Source organism: Lissotriton vulgaris, chromosome 4_1, assembly GCF_964263255.1.
Source record: "Lissotriton vulgaris chromosome 4_1, aLisVul1.2, whole genome shotgun sequence".
NCBI lineage: Eukaryota > Metazoa > Chordata > Amphibia > Caudata > Salamandridae > Lissotriton > Lissotriton vulgaris.
Genome location: NC_141691.1, coordinates 1,847,554,478 through 1,847,571,515, shown reverse-complemented (window position 1 = coordinate 1,847,571,515; position 17,038 = coordinate 1,847,554,478). Strand labels below are relative to the sequence as shown.

General features: G+C 42.3%; 1 protein-coding gene across 1 annotated transcript in view; it reads right to left on the bottom strand.

Moving 5' to 3' along the window:
* The window catches only part of COLEC10 (collectin subfamily member 10), a 370,568-nt gene that overhangs the window by 26,838 nt on the left and 326,692 nt on the right, over positions 1 to 17,038 (bottom strand). The window contains exon 4 of the mRNA XM_086966145.1: positions 2,159 to 2,212. Coding sequence (XP_086822271.1) covers positions 2,159 to 2,212 — 54 coding nt within the window. The remainder of the gene's footprint in view (positions 1 to 2,158; positions 2,213 to 17,038) is intronic.

The following is a 17,038-nucleotide window of genomic DNA, read 5'->3' as shown; positions in this document are numbered from 1 at the left end:
CGCGCTCAAACTGCCCTTTCTGTCCACAGCACTGTTCCTATCGACAACCCCGTCCTGATGACGATCCCGACTAATGGGGATCGAAACGCCGTCCACTAGACAGCTTGAATTTTACGACGCATTTCACGTCTTGTGCTCCCATACAAATAATTGTGTTCCAAGTGATTGTTACTTGTCTCTGTTGGGGGCCATTATTTGATGTTTATACCTTGATTAATGCGTCGCCTTTGCTGTTGTTTTTAACACTTGCACACCCACTTGTCACTGATTGTATATAGCACCTGCACCAAGTGTCACCGGGTTGTCACAAGATCCACTCTGTACAGTGCTGCTTTAACTGTATTGACCCTTGAAAGTTTTTTCCTATTGCTTTTGAAAAAAAGATTACCCTTTCTGAAAAGCCTTTGACTCCTTGGTTTTCCTTTCTTTGTAATGCATATTGCATACATTTCAAAAACTGTCTTCGCATAATACCGGTCCCTGTCATGCGCCACACTCCCAACCAACTCCCTCACCCTAAGAGACGGCCTCAAGCTATTGCAGAGACTGACTGTTTGATAGTCTGTGTCCCATATATTGGGTTGGAATGACCATCCATGAAGTTAAAATTGTTGCTAAAATCTTACAGAAAGTTGCAAATGCAACAGCTCTTGCACAGGGGGACATTTCAAACTACTTAGAGTCCCAGAGAATTGTCATTTTGAAAAACAGAATGGCTTTAGATGTTGTCCTTGCTGACAAGGTGCAGTGTGCCGCTGTTGTATGCAATGTCCTTGGAGTACCAGGTTGCTGAAGGGTACGGCTTGCACTTGCATGTTTTAGTGGGAGTGTGGGTGTTCACATGATTTTCTAGAAACGTTTTAAGTTGTTTAGGTGGGTGTTGACATCAGATGTTGAAGTAGTAGGGGGATAGATGAGTTTGAGCTTTAGGTTCTTGATGAAAAAGTCTTACAAATATCTGAAGGTTTGTTATTTTCCCTTGGGTTTACCTACATGTGCTGGTTGGACATCAAAACTGTTCCATCGGACGAAGGGAAAGAAAATGGCAGAAAAACAGGACTTTGACAACATCATGCTAATGAATTCCGTCAGTGTAATGTACAGACAATTCATCACATTAGCTCAACTGAAGTAGTGAACCAGCACCATTAATGAAGCTGCCATCAAAATCTCTTCAAGACAATCAAGCACGGCATCAACCTACTTCCTCACCCTCCAATCCGACACTCGATGGATACGTGCAATGCCATCAACATGGTCTTTAACAAAACAATTGAGAAAATCCGACTGCACAGCAACAGAATAAGGCTTTCGTCTCCTCTAACACACAACACCGCATGCTGCTTCATTCAGTGGTCATACAACAAACCCCCTCAGTCTCAGACCTTGCCAACATTTTCAACTCAATCATTGCCAAAAGCTGATGGCTTACTATATCACAGTGCAGTAGCAGTACAATTGTGCTCTTAGAAACCATCTACCCCTCCAATAACGTTGACTGCATCTCTGCTTTGACCTTGTATATAGTACTGCTGACTTCTGGCTAGATGTGCGCTTTACAAATAAACATACAGACATATTTTCATGTATACTTGCTATATACACATGTCCAGTCAATACGTGCCTAGTAGCAGCCTCTGGATGGAGTATGGCAATACAAAGAGATTAGCTTCAGTTAACAGTGTATGCCTATTCGAAAAATGAACATCCTAGTTGAAAGGCACATAGAGAGCAATTGGAAATGAGGAATTCTTTCCCTAGGTCCACTTTTGTCTTGGGTAAGTTCTTCTGCAAAAACATAGAGGGCCTGATGCGGGAAACATGTGACTGGGCAGGAATACATTTATGCTCAGAAAACGTTCACCGTTCTGCATGCATAACATGGTCTACTGGCCCATCAATCAGTCTATCTATCTATCTATCTATCTATCTATCTATCTATCTATCTATCTATCTATCTATCTATCTATCTATCTATCTATCTATCTATCTATCTATCTATCTATCTATCTATCTATCTATCTATCTATCTGTCTGTCTGTATGTGCGTCTGTCTGTCAGTGCGTCTGTTCGTCTATCTGACCGTGATTCAAACACATCAATACCTTCTGGTAACAGAAACATATTTTCACAGCTAAATGTTACAACCATAAATTACCTGTTTTTCCTTTTCTTCCAGGAAGACCATATAGACCTTTGAATCCTTTGTCACCTACATTGAGCATAAAGTAAATATAATTAAATGAACGAAATCATTGATAACATTTTGCAGTAGAGTATCGTTTAGGCTATTAATATGTGATACTAGATAAGCTAGTATCTAGGCTATTAATATGTGTATTAGTCTGCAAAGACGCAGGATTTAAATGGTAGATTGAGCACTTAATGCTGGGGGACAGAAGGGAGAACATATATGTTATAAGGGATATGAAATCCAAGTGTCTCCTAATACTGATTTATTATATACGGTCTCAAGAATATTTAGCTTTAGTAAAAGGGTATGATTAGGCAAGTGCCCCCCTTCATCCTCGACCATGTCCTGTGCGCCATCTCATGTCCAGCTGTTCTGGACTAGCTTTTTGGGGCAGTTTAGTTCTCAATACTAAAATGCAATTATTTTCACTCAGATCAGCGCAAGCACCAGGCATCCGACAGACTGGCTCTCAAAACCTTTGCTACTGTTCCAGTTAACAACACACCAACATCTTTGATAGACAATTGAGGATCATACGTGTGTGATTAATTTATTATTTTGTGTTTCTTTTTCCATTTATTTTGTAAAACAGCAGCAAATGTTTTCGCCGATGAGTGCTTTGCCAAGGTGATGCACCAAAAATCATATTACGTTTAAATATCATTGATCACTTAACAATTTAGAAAAACCATTAGAGTAATGAACAGAACCAATTCATTCAACGTTCAACAGTCATATTCTTTAAGTGTACAATGCAACAGGTTTTGGAAAAAGACTGTAGCGGACATTTAAATATATTAATAATGCGTATGCTCTAACATCGTTTTTCTTACTTTTTAACTTTTATGTTCATTAAGATAAGTTACTTGGTATTTTACTTACTTTGATAACTTTATTTCTGTCATAGACCATAAAAGTGCAATAAAATATGTACAAGCACAATGTTAAAATGTAAGTACATCAAGTTAAAAAGTTATTAAACAGTAGATATCAAAGTAATATTAATGAATGGAAGCGGTCGTCCCTTAGTCCTTGTGGATTATAGCGGATCTTCTCCTACACATACCGAGAAGAAACCTGGAAACAGCAAAGACAATGGGGGGGGGGGTAGTATCATAGGTTAAAACTCTACAAGCGAGAGCACAGTGCCTGAAACTCAAGTTCTTGCAAAGTGGGATGATACAACACTTCCGAATTTCGCCATATGCTGGTCAGAAAAAGAGGACATGTGTAATGTCTTCCCTATCATGATTGCAGGCAGGACAGTTAGATTTTGTCGCTTTAGCCCATCTTGAAGTGAATTCTCCAACTGGTAGGGAGCCATGTCTCAGTTGAATGTAAAGCTTTCTTGCCAGTGGAGGTTGCACCAAGTCCAAAAATGCCTCCGTCCTGAATTCATCTTTAGTTATCAGGAACTCATTAGATAGTCTGCCCAGGGATTTAGAGGAATGTAGCTTTTTTAGGTTATACGCTTTAACAGCTGCCACCAGGACAGACCTTTGGGTCCTCAAACAGCTATCCTCTGGTGTGTCCCAAAGTTGTGGAAGGCCAATTTGGTAGAAAAGGGACTTGACATGTGTTAGCCATGGTATGTTCTTGATCTTTAACTGCCCCAAAATGTTTTTAAATTCTGCTCTGAACGGTTCCAGCTCCGGGACAGACCAGAGCCTTCTCCAATAGAGCAGAGGTCGGGCTGCCGCCAGCTCAGTAATAGGTTCCAGACCCAGGTCCAAACGTAGTGGGAGTAAAGGTGTACTTTGCGGGAGATCAAACAAATGCCGCATAAAAGAATGTTCTGCTTTCATCAGGTTACATGTGTTTGTGTGTCCCCAGAGTTCAGCTGCATATAAAGCTGCAGATCTGACCTGTATTTTGTATATCTCTAGGGCAGGGGTAACCGGTTTGAAGGATGAGGCACTGCAAAATCTGCCTATGCCAAACACTATCTGTGCTAATCTCAGGGAGGATTTAGAGACTTGTTGGTCCCATGTGAATTGTTCTGTCAGAGTCACTCCCAAGTATATGAAGGTCTTAACTCTCTCGAGAGGGGTTCCGTTTAGTGTGGGGTTGGGACGGGTGTGCCTCGGGGGGTTGAAGATCATAAACTTGGTTTTCTCCAAGTTGATCTCCAAGCCTCGCGTGGCGCAAAAGGATACAAACCCATCCAAAACCCACTGGATGCCCGATGATGTCCGCGACAGCAACAAGGTGTCGTCCGCGAACATCAGAGCGGGCACCCTACCAGTGGCCAGGCGTGGTGCATCATTGTCCTTGACACAATTAAGTCTGTCTATCAGGCCATTAACATATAGGCTGAAGAGGGTAGGGGCTAGTACGCAGCCCTGATGTACTCCTTGTGTGACAGGGAAACGATCAGATAATTCCCCATTCTTCCCACACCTCACCTGGGCATAATTCCCAGTGTGGAGCCGGATTATGGAGTGCAGTAAGTAGGGAGGGAGACCAAGATCCTCCAAGACCGTCCAGAGCCTCTCCCTCGGGACCAGATCGAATGCGGCCCGCAGGTCCACAAAGACAAGGTAGAGGCTGCCACCCTCTACTCTTGCAATTTTCCAGTATAGGGCCTGGAGTTGAAAGATCTGGTCCAGGGTCGAGACCCCTGATCTAAAACCGGCTTGGAGGGTGGTCAGGATTTTGTTTTCCTCCATCCAGCCCAATAGTCTCTCCAGGAGAATTCGGCCCATCAACTTCTGTGTGGTGTCGAGTAGACTAATTGATCTATAGTTTGATGGAGCAAGTGGACAACCCTTTTTAAAGATTGGAACAATCTCTGCCCCGAGCCAGGTTTCAGGGACTGGGGATCCCCTTATAACAGCATTAAACAGAACCAACAGATATGGGGCCCAGATCTTTGACTGGGATCTAAAAAGATCTCCAGGGAGCTTATCCAAGCCCGGGGCCTTGTTCGGGAGCAATTTCTCAATTGCCAGTTCGACTTCCCTGAGTGTGATGTTAATTGGGCAGTAAGCGGGGGCTCCAGTGAGGGCACCTATTTTTACAGTTACAGGACAGAGTCCTGGTCCAGGGCCCAAGGCCCCCGGCAGTCTGCACTCATGCGGGGGGTCTGGGGCCATTGGGAGCTCAGGAGCTCGATTAGAATCATGGGTTCTGTGAGGGGAAAACCCTGAGCCCGGGGCCCCCTGCAGTCGACACTCGTGCGGGGGGTCTCGTGGTGTGCTGATACGGGTATTCGAGGTCCCAGGTCCCAAGGCCCCCGGCAGTTGGCTCTCGTGCGGGGGGTCTAGGGGGACTGAGGTCTCGGAGACCCGATCAGAGCTGGGGTTCTGGCAAGAGCAAGAGCAAGACCCAGTGACCGCGGCCCCCAGCAGTCGACACTCATACAAGGGGTCCCGAGTCATGCAGGTGCAAAGGACCAGACTCTCGGTCCCTGGGGCCACCGGCAATCGACTCTCATGCCCGGGGTCCCGCGGCACAACGTCCCGTATAGCCAAAGGCAGTTCTGAAATCTCTCCCTGGGGCAACCACCCACTCTCCTCCATCACAGGGCTTGGGTAAAGAGACTTAAAGTGAGCCTCCCACACTATAGTGGCAATATTCGAGACCCCTTGGTATTTTAGTTGTAGGTAATAGATTACTATTATAATTACAGAATTCTGTTTCTTAATTTGAAAGTCACTTTCAAATTAATTATTAAAAAAGGCGGAAAAAGCAACCATTATTTTTTTTGTGCATCATTTATTTATCTCAGCAGGGGACAATGCCAAATAGGTGGGGTAACAAAATGGATGCAAGGTTCATCACAAAAGGCTCTCTAACAGAGGGAACATGTAGAAGCAAAGCAGTACAATAAGACCTTCCGCCATTGTAAAAATGAACAAAGACCGAGGACAGGGAGTAGCGGAGTGCGTGGGGAGTGAAGGGGGAGCACCTGGTAAGGGTACAGGATAGGGAGACAATGGGAGAACAAGGAATCGGGAGTCCACTCGTCATCAGACAGATAAGCCCTCACATAACAAAAGAGAGCAGCAACATAATAACAGTGTGACAATCTGATAATACAATTGTACGCCTGGAGAAGCAAATATCAATCCTGATGGTAAGCTATCAAAGAGGTAGTACAAAGCAGAAAATAACAAAAATATGTATCCCAGCAGGAATTGGGCTCAATAGACAACTAGACCAGCATAAAGTATCAGCAAGGTCAGAGCAGGCGCAGGTTGGCTGAGTAAGTAAGCGTACGGCAGCCGTGAAGGGGTAAAGAATGGGACAAAAATGAGACGGGGTGATGCACTAAAAGCAACCACTCTCCAGTCACGTGGGCATCCCAACACTATGATAGACATCCACATAATATGGCAGGAACTCACCCGCTGGGGCTCACTATTGCATCTTAAAAGTAGAACACCTACTGCAATTGGCCCAGCAGGTGAGATCCCCACAGGCCACAGGAAGAAATGGGAAAACTGCACTAACACAGCCAGTCCACAGGCATCACTGGCCAGGAGAGCAAAACTCTAATAAACCTCCAGCATAACATTTAGGCTATAGGTAGGACAATCATGAAGCGCCACCTCTGGCAAGTTCTAGCAACCAATTATAACCTGTGGGAATCGTGTGTTGACACCAATGTTGGCGAATACTGATCTTGGCCACAGCGAGAGCCGTAACCAGCCAACGATCAGTATGCAAGTTGATATAAGTCATGTCATACAGTGGTGCTAAGTGCGAAGACTGAGTCAGTGACAGGGAGCAGTAGCTGCGAGGATTGACCCTTAGAGACGTCCAATAGAGCTTTAGAGGCCCAAAGGATATGGTAAAAGTCACAGTGGGGCTGTTCCTTATTCCCACATTAGTTGTGCGGTAACAGATGTGCCTGGTTCAACTTAGATGGAGGCCAGTACCCATCACGAAGGACCTTAAAATAAAAAACTAAGGTCGAGACTCTTGTATTACTCTATAATGATCAAAAAGCAAGGCGGTCCAGTCCTCAGGCGCATATTCCTTGCACAGGAGCACCTGCCAGTGTAGTCTGTGGGAGACATGTTAAAATCTCCTCTTTGATTAGAAACCTGTAAAGTCCTGACATTATTCCCTTAAAGTGACTAAAAAGCAGTAGATAGTGGTAAATGGAGGACACAACCAGGATGATCGGGGAAGTCTCCGAGGCACTCCTAATGCAGTGTACTAGCTGTCTATATATCAAGTGATTGGTGGTGCAGAATCCAAACTTGTCTCTAAGTTGCAATAAAGGATTCAGAATGCCTTCTTTCAAGAGGTGGTCCTCACTTCCTACCCTTTCAGGACACCCCATATAATGGTGTGTTAGGAATGCAGAAGTCCATAGATGTGCCCCACCATGGAGGAAGGGGGATAATCCCTGTAGCTTATGCGCCATGCCAACAGTGTTGCATGAAGAATCAGATTCCCCCCATAAGGCGATGCAAGGTAGACAAGTATACCAGAAGGATTGCAGCGGTAAACCCCATGATATGGCCTTCAAGGTTAACCCACATAGGGGGCCTACTGAGGATCAAGCAAGTGGGAGGATAGTTTAGAAAGATGGAAAGCCAGGCTACATGTTGTTATGTGCAGGAGATGTGGACCCCTGCCGTAGTATCTACCCACAACCAAGAGGCCCAGAGCTGAAGCCTCTTCCCACTCTAAATGTCGGAATGAATATCTGATGATACGATTTGAAGAAGTCGCATTTAGACTTTTCCACCAACGGCAAAAGAATATCCTTGACCACACCAGTAGGACCACTATTCAAGTGAATACCCAAGTAGCTGAGAACCTGAGGGACCCGCCGTATATCATACACTTGAATGCAAGTGCTGGTAGTCACTTTTGACATAGGTAGGGCTTTGCATTTTATCCAGATAATACTATACCTAGGCAGGTGGGAGAATTGCTCAATCATGGATATCACAGCCGGAACAGAAACATCCATATATGACTGGAGGAGCAGAATGCCATCAGCTTATAATAACGCCTTTACGTCCTCATCACCCATCCTGATGCCCTCAACCATCCAATGTATGACAGTAGAGAGGGGCTCAAGGGCCAGCAGGAAGAGGAGCAGTGAGAGAGAGGGCAGTCCTACCAAGTTCACCGATGGACTAAGAAAGAATGCAACAGGAAGTCTCCACAGTTGACTTCCACCATAGTGTAATCATAACGAAGCCTGACTTCACCAAATCAACCATTTCTGAATTGTGAAAGGTGATATTCCTTCTAGAGAATACCTTTAACATTTATTTTTCAAATGTACTGCACAAGCCAACTTATTTTATTTTAGTTATACCTAGTACAATACTATCATAATTTATTTTTCGTAATGAAACAATGCCAAAGAAGAAGGAATTGAAATGCTGATGCAGTTGTACAGTTACAGAAACAAATGCAGATCAGTGTCTGGGTAAGCTTCTCTGGTGTTTGTGCAATTTATGAATTCATCTCCATTCCCATTGTCTCACGTTCTTTGGCATATCTACTCCTTGAATTAACTCTAAACTGTTAAAAACAGCAATATTTCTGTTTTATGACTATTTGTTCACATTATTTGTGATAGGTCTTCTTTCCTCCACCTCAATGGTACAAGCCATACCAATTAAAACAATCATGGACATGTCTCTATCTATACTGCATTGCAAGACTCACAATGCAGTCTTGACTTCCTTTTTCTCCAAGTTCAATTTTCTTGCCATATTTCCAAAAACGACATTCAACAGATAAAAAAATCTTTTGTTTTACTTTAGAAATACTAACACAAATGGAAATTAACTTCTGATTAAGATATTTTGTTCTTTTGATTGTTGTACTTGTCCATGCCAATTATCCAAGTCTACAGTTAGCAAAAGAAGTCATGTAGATTTTGGGGCAATGTCCTTCTACCATCGAGTTATCAATGATCGAGGCAGCTGTAACTCCAAGGTGTGCCAATCCATGTTTTGTTGAATAACATTTGGGAATCAATGTGGAAAGAATGCATTTCCTCTACTATTGAGTGTGGAAAGATGGAACTGCGTTTGAGGCTAAATCAAATTATCCATTTTCTATTGCATGCTAGCAAAACAAGGCGAAAGCATGATCTAATATGTATTTGTCTAATTCTTGGTTACTCATTCAAAATGATTTGCAAGCAATATATCTGTTATGTATGATTGGTTTCCATGTACCCACCCTTTTTGCTTCTGTTCACAGCTTTTTCTGTAGCATTGACTGGAGCCCGTTCTGTATATTACATGCACAGAAGGTACAGTGCTGATAGAGTTGCTCTGTTTTTCTTGACCAGAGCAATTCTTCTTTTCATGATCATAGATTTTTTTGAGTGAAACAAACTCTAAAAATCATAACACCTCCTAGAGTTGACAGTTTTTACTCTACTTTCACACTTTGATGTGTACGTGCCGTCGTTTAGGGCCCGATTCCTTCTATATATGGGAGGCAAATGTAATCTCTGATCTTGTAAAATAAAATCACACTCTTTACCAAATGTATAGATGCTTCCCGGATAATAGTCATTCTTGTCACTTGAATTTACATTGCTCATGCAGATGTCATCTGTTTGTTATTTTCCAAGTCATCAAGATTTGTATAGATGATCTAGGAGCAGATTTTGGGATAACCACGTAAGATAATTTTAAGTCAATAGTTAGCCTTAAAATCTGACATAGATCCGGGCTCACATTAAATGTTAATGTTTGAAACCCGTCATTTCTTCCCATTTTAAAGTCTGTTTACATTTCAATGATCATAATAATCCACTTGGCCCCAAATAACCTTCAGATATGTGTTCATGGAAGTAACTCCTACTACTTGTATATTTTGGTCTGTGTACCTTTTCCAATTCAATACATCCAGTAATCATAGGCGAGCATGCGAATGCCTCAGGTTATGGCCCATGAAGAATATTAAAAACGTGTTGCTGTCAATTGCCTGAGTCTTTCTTCTGTGTGCAGCCTTGTTAACAATGATTTAGGATCTTATAATGGGAGTACACTAATCCTTCAACAGTGAGGTTTTAGTAGGCTTGCAGATTCATCCCCCCTCACACCATACCTGGGGTTAACTCACTGTGCCCTAAGATATGCTTGGAGGACCTGTGCTGCACCAGGTAATCACTTAAAATGTATCCAGTGGGAACCACTCAACAGAGCATCAGAGTGTATGAAGGTATCTTATCTGGTGATAAGAGCCCACACACAGGAATGTGACCATTTAAAATGAAGTGATGGAGAAATAGATAAATCGAATTTCCAAAACATTTGGCATAGGACAATGACTGCCACTTAACTTTACATTTAAAGAAAGTCCCACAATTAGGAGAAGACCAGCTGTTTCGAAATCCACAGGTCAACAAACAGACACAGAACTGAAAGAGGCAACTAGATTTCCAGATTGCTCCTAGATGTATTTTTGCAAACAATAGTATTCCCAAAACATATATAGTAGGCTCTGTGGATAAATCTTCTGGATGGAAACTGCATCATTAGAGACAAATGAGAAACAGAACAGAAGCAATGTAAAGAAAGAGCACACCTGCATTGTAAGTAATGTTGGGTCAGATTCACAAATGCTTTTTGTAGTATGTGAAGTATCACTACAGTAGTCCAGCTTACTATAGAATGCTATTCACAAAGACTCAGGGGCATATTATCAAGCCCAATTTTGCCGCTTTAGCAGCCGTTTACGTCCGAAAAGTGGCGATTTAAATATCGCTCTATTATCAAGGACACGCTAAAACGTGTTTCCTTGAGTTAGCAGCCGTCTTTTCTCCACTTTGCTTGTCAGCGTTTATTCTCGCTAATGACATGCAAAGTGGGCATTCATCACAGAACATGGGTAAACATCGCTAAAACTGCATCGCGATATTTACAAGGATGCTCCAGACCCGCAAATCGATGTTTAAAGTCACGCTAAGGCCCCTTTATCGCAGGATTTTAACTCCTGCTGTTAATCCGACTTAGCCATCTGTAACATGGGAGGTGGATCTCAGGGCTAAGTACACACCTGCCTATTATCAAGGTTTACATTATTGCTGGTCATTTTTCGCTGCTTTTCTCACGCTAATGCATGTTATCACCCTCTCTCGCTGGATTTCACATCGCCTGGGTGAAAAGCGTTAATAATACGTCGCTAACCCGGCGCTGAAATCCAGCGATAGACGGTGATAATGAAAATCTCGCTATGCGTGAGTTGCGATAATTATCGCATATGCTTGATAATATGCCCCTCAATCTCTTCCACTCATGCTATCTTTTCTACGGGGTGATCCTCACACACGTATGTTTACTATTTAGTAGTAATGTAGATTTGCGCTGTGTTGAAAAGTAATGTTGATATATTAGCACAACAATACATTGTGAAAGTATGAGCACATGTAACATTTCTTAATGATTTGGATACCTATAATTGGATGACAAAAGACTAGATGGTGCACATTGAAAGTTCCCCTTGAGCAAATGAAATGATGAATGTTTGCAAGCAAATGGTGTTTTCCCAATTGAAACACCAGTTCAATGCTCATTGTCACCAATTGTTCGGTGAGCACTACACCATCAATATTAAGAATCCGCCCCTGTCGGTTTTAGATTCGCTTAGCTTAACGTTCGTGTGAAGTACAGCCTTTCCACTCTTTAAATGCATCTTTAACGTTCCTGCAAAGGCCAGGTATTCAAAAAATGAATCCCCAATCATTTTGGAAGTAAGCATTTAGGCCTTTAAGCTTGAAATAATACCAAAGGCATGCACCTAGTCACAATATTTAGTTGACAGGCGTCAAAGAGGAAAATAATTTCTGGTTAAAACCCCAGAGTCTGGTGTCTAGACTGTGGCCTCCACCTAAACAAGCACAGAGCTAATGTTACAAAAGTCACATTTTGCTAATGTTACAAAAATCACAAACTGACAGTAGCTATTTTTTTCCCACAGCCCAGCTAAGTATGTCCTCCATTTTACTAGTTTCCAGAGGAAAAAGCTATTTTCAGCCCCCCTAGATCAGCCCTGTCTTTCTTGATACGCTTCCTTTTAGCAGGCAGCATTCTCTCTGATCAGCGAACTGAGGTTTGCACGATAGTCCTGATATGTTAATAAGAAGCAGAGCAGCATTACCATGATCTGTTTAAAGATACCTTCTCTCCTGACCCAATGGGGTCAAAATATGTGTGTCACTGAATCCATTTCTTTATAAGAAACGCTAATGACTCCTTTTAGTTTTGCAACCTTCGACCAGTTTAGCGTTATTTATGTATTCATTTGTGAGAACATGGCGCCATCTAACGATACAAATTCAGTAAAACATAAGCTGTGATGATTAAAAACAAAACCTGGAGTTCAGATTCAGTATGAGCTGACAGCAATCCAAAGAAAACAGCTATTTGTGAACCCTTGAGCAGGAATAACAAACACAGGTGCCGGGAAGGTGCAAGACTTCATAGTTCAACTAAGAGCAACCCAGGGCTGGAATTTCTTAACAAGATTCATGCATTTTTTGAGGAAACTGAAGCTTTACGAAATGTACCCTACATTGCTGTTGTATATCAGTCTATGGAAATAATTGTAAGTTATTGGAATAAAACGTTCTGGGCTATGGCCAGTCAGTGCTTTTACCCCTAAAAATGGCCCGAGGTTATTGTATTTCTCACGTCTCCAACCAATGTTTCTGCAGCATTCTGGGCAATGTGATTCTGAAAAAATGCTCCTTTTGTGTAGTCATTCCTTTTGTGGCTTAATTTTAGTGCTGGTTTTTAGACTGCTCTTTGGGGCTCTGCTGTATAGAGCCCAGTGTAGGTGCTCTTATTCCCAAAGGATGTATAAAGTGGCTAATCCCTGACTGGCTTATTTCATTTTCTTATAGGTCCAGAGTATATGGTGCATAAAATACAACAAAATGTTAAAATGTCACCTCTGGAATGTAGCCTTTAATGTGCCATTCACTAGAGTGACAAAGGCTTTCCATTGTAGCCTGACTGCTGCAGTGTAAAAGTCACCGGGTTGCCCGGTATAATAACCCACTTTAACAGGTAAAAAAGCCTCCCTTTTTAAAATATTTGAAAAGTACCCAATGTAAGCCTTGAAACCCATAAGGTAGGGCGCAATGTATTTAAAAGTGGGGCATGTAGAAAAATAATGGTGCCAAATGCCATAGTGATATAGCCCAAAAAGCTACTTTCACTTTTGGAGGCCTAGCTGTCCTATGTAGAAAAGCAGAGTACAGACTAATATACTACTACTGTATGTTGAGAAGGGGCCTGTTAGAAAAATAATGTAACCACTAATTTTGAATAATTATTAAAAATCTAATTCAATGATCAAGTTAGTTTTTTTAATAAATATTAAGAAAAAGTAACATCTAGAATGTTACTCTTTGCCTTCCTGAACTGTCAGAAGGCTAATTAGCATAAGCCACTGCTAGGTACCAGCCTGTGCTCAGGCCTGGGAATAGGTGTGAAAGAGGCGTGAAATGCCACCTATGAGGAAACAGTAGGCTGACCTAAATGGGCAAAGAGGAATCCTCTGATCTCCACAGAATATTCAGAGTGGAATGGCTGTGAGCATCCTGCTAGGCCCAAATTGTCTGCTCAACATGTCTGTTAAGCCACAGGCAATAACTGGGGCACACGTAAAAGGAAGAGAACAGGGTGGCAAGACAATTCTTGTGCATACTGAGTCTGGCTTCTGAAGGACCCTGCTTTTGTACTACCCGACATCTGTCTCTGGGTTTGAAATTGGTAGAGAGCCTCTTTCAAACTGGATTTTAGTGTTAGATGTGGGAGGGCACCTATGATTTCCCTATGAAATTCCCACACACCCCTCTTGGCCTCAGCACCCACCTTTAATGTGGTCGGAGACTTTGACCATCTTGAAGATGCCCAGGCCCATGGCATTTTGTGGCTGTTTACAGTAAGGCAAATAGGAACTACTGATAAACTGGGTAGGATTGCCCCCAAGACCTTTACTCCCTTGGTTAGGGAGAGCCCAGGTGTCCACTCACTGGCTAGTGATTTGAGTTATAATTTTATATAGCACACAAACTCCCGAGGTGTTTTGGCGCTGCTGCCGTACTAATCAGAGAACAAGACGATGCAGAGATATGATAACTCTTTTTTGATTGAAAAGCCAAGTCTTTAGCGATTTTCAAATTGATAGGAAATCTGGGCATTTTCTAAGGTTAACGGAAAGGGTGTTTCATAGCATAGCCGTCCTCGGGACAAAGCTCCTACCACCCGTTTGACCTTTGGTAATACTAAAAGCTTTGCATCTGAGGACCTAAGCCTCCTCTGAAGGGTATACCAGACAACTTTCTTCTGAAGGTAATGAGGTCTGATATTGTGCAGTGCCTTCAATGCAACAGATTGCCTTGAATTCCAATCTTATTGCTACTGGGAACCAATGTAATTTGATCAAGACCTGTGATATTTTGGAATTCCTGCAAAAAGCAGGGGCAGAGACATTTTGCAGCATCTGGAGTTTTAGAAGGGCTATTTTCCGAATGCCGATAAAATGGGCATTTCCATAATCTAGTTTAGCTAAGACTAACATGGTGAATACGTTTTCTTAAGGTCCAGAGGGATGTAGGGACAGATCTTCTAGTTATTTTTAATGTAAAGAATGATGATGAGGCAAGAGCGTTGACCTGGTCTTCATAGTAAAGTTTAGCATCAAAGAGGACTCCTAAATTCCTTCCATTCTGTACTGGTGTAGGAAGGACCCCCATGTCCTGTGGCTACCAACCTCAGTCTTTCCTGCATTAAGTTTTAAGCAGTTTGATCTCATCCATTGTTCTATATGGACATGCATGAACTAAACCTATTATGATTGTTGGATATGGATACCACAATTTGAGTATCATCAAGCATAAGACACCACTGAGAAACCCCACGCTTTTATAAGTTTGGCCAGTAGGGTACCATAGGGGTTAAAGAGGGAAGGGCTCAACGACGATTGCTGGGGTACCCCACATGGTAGGCAAAATTGTTCAGAGATGAAATCACCCATTGCCAAATGATTCATTCTGTCCGTCAAAAATAATGTTAGCAGCTTAAGTGCTAGCTCAGCTAATCGGTCAATTAAGATGATTTGATTGACCATATTACAGGCCACCTAAAGCTCTAACAATATCAATGTGGCTCAACCTCTGCCGTCAAGAATGAACCTACGTTCTTCTGATGCGGCTAGCAATGCTGTCTCGGTACTGTGTGCCTTTCTAAAGCCATATTGGGTGCAATCCAAAAGGTTAATATTGTCAATAAATGACATTGGTTCCATGTTTAAAGCCTTCTCTAGTAGCTTAGCTGGAAAGGGCAGTCTCTAGATGGGCCTAAGTCATTCTTTTTTAACAAAGGTAAGATGGAGACAGCCTTTCATTCAGAGGGAATGTAACCAGTACTAATATTTTCATTGAAGATCTTGGTCAGTTCAGTGCCAAAGATCCCAGGAGCCAAATTAACAATTATTGGGGGCATGGATCAAGGGAGGAACCCAATTTAATAGAACCAATTAATTTTATGACTTGGGTTTGTAATAAACATAAATGTAACACCTCAAGGTTCTGCCCTAGGAACACTACTGGACTTGCGAAAGGATACTAGATGGGCTGAACCTGCTGTACTTGGCATCTGTGAGCTGTGATTGTGAAAAGGACCTGATGAGATGGACCCCCTGTCACTTGAAAACTAAGGACAGAAAGTTCTCCAAGGATAAAAATGATGATCCCCTAGGTGTCTCCAGGAACGTTAAAAAGCTGATTAAGACATTCCTGTGTAAAATCCCAGCTGAGCAGTGACAACTGGACCTGAAGTGGACTTTTGCTGTTGCCCTCTGCCCAACACGCTGGGAGACTCTAAGTGCTACCCCTAAGGTCCTAGCTTCCTTGTAAGTGTGCTCTTGTGGGTATTTGGGTACCAATAGAAGTTTAGCAACTTTTTCAAAACCTTTGCTCATTTGCTTCAAGAAGACCAATCAGGAAAAGTATTTGAACTGCAGTTCCACAGTGTCAGATTTAATTTCTGGTTTGAAAAATGACAAACTCCCTTTTCACATTGAAACTTGGAAACTTTTTTCAACTTCCTTACTTTCTGATCCTAGCAGGGCCAATCTACGTGGCGAATGGCAACACCTGGAACTGATAATATGCCTCTTTCACTGCAAACTTCAGGAATGTTTGGCTGTTGGGGTGAACTGGAATGTGAAAATAGGCATCATCTAAATCAATAGTTGCCAAAAAATCACCCATCTGCAGATCGGGGAATGATTAATTGCCGAGTGATTATCCGAAATTGTCTAATTTCACAAACTTGTTCACTGCCTTCAAATCTAGGATTGGCCAAATAGAACTGTCTGGTGTGGGGATAAGAAGAGAATAGAATACAATCCTTCTTTCCACTTGGTTTCAGGTACAGGCATGACTGCTCTCTTGAGGAGTAGTTTCTATACCCCTGTCAACATCTCAGTCCTCTAATGCATGTTTCTTAATTATGGAGTAACTCGAAACACCCCTTCTGGAGGGATGTTGACTAAAGGAATCTGATGTTTGTGGGGAATGATTGAGAGGATCCATTGATCTGTTATGTATAGGAGCCATTACTGTAGGTATCATTGAAGCCTGGCCCGCCCTCGGCATAGCCACTGCTGACTAGTTCCTTGAGAGTAGTGCCCTATGGTTGGGACTTATTGGCAAAAGCGGATCCCTGACCACGAGCCCAGTCTCAAAGAAGATGCTAATTGTCTGTAAGGCCTTGAAAACTGAGCTTTTGAAAAAAAGATTCTTCCTTTGACCATAGTGTTTAGATCTTCTCCAAACAGTTTTGGGCCTTCAGGAAATTAGAGACTTTTGTGTAAAATCCAGTCAGCAAGGCTTTG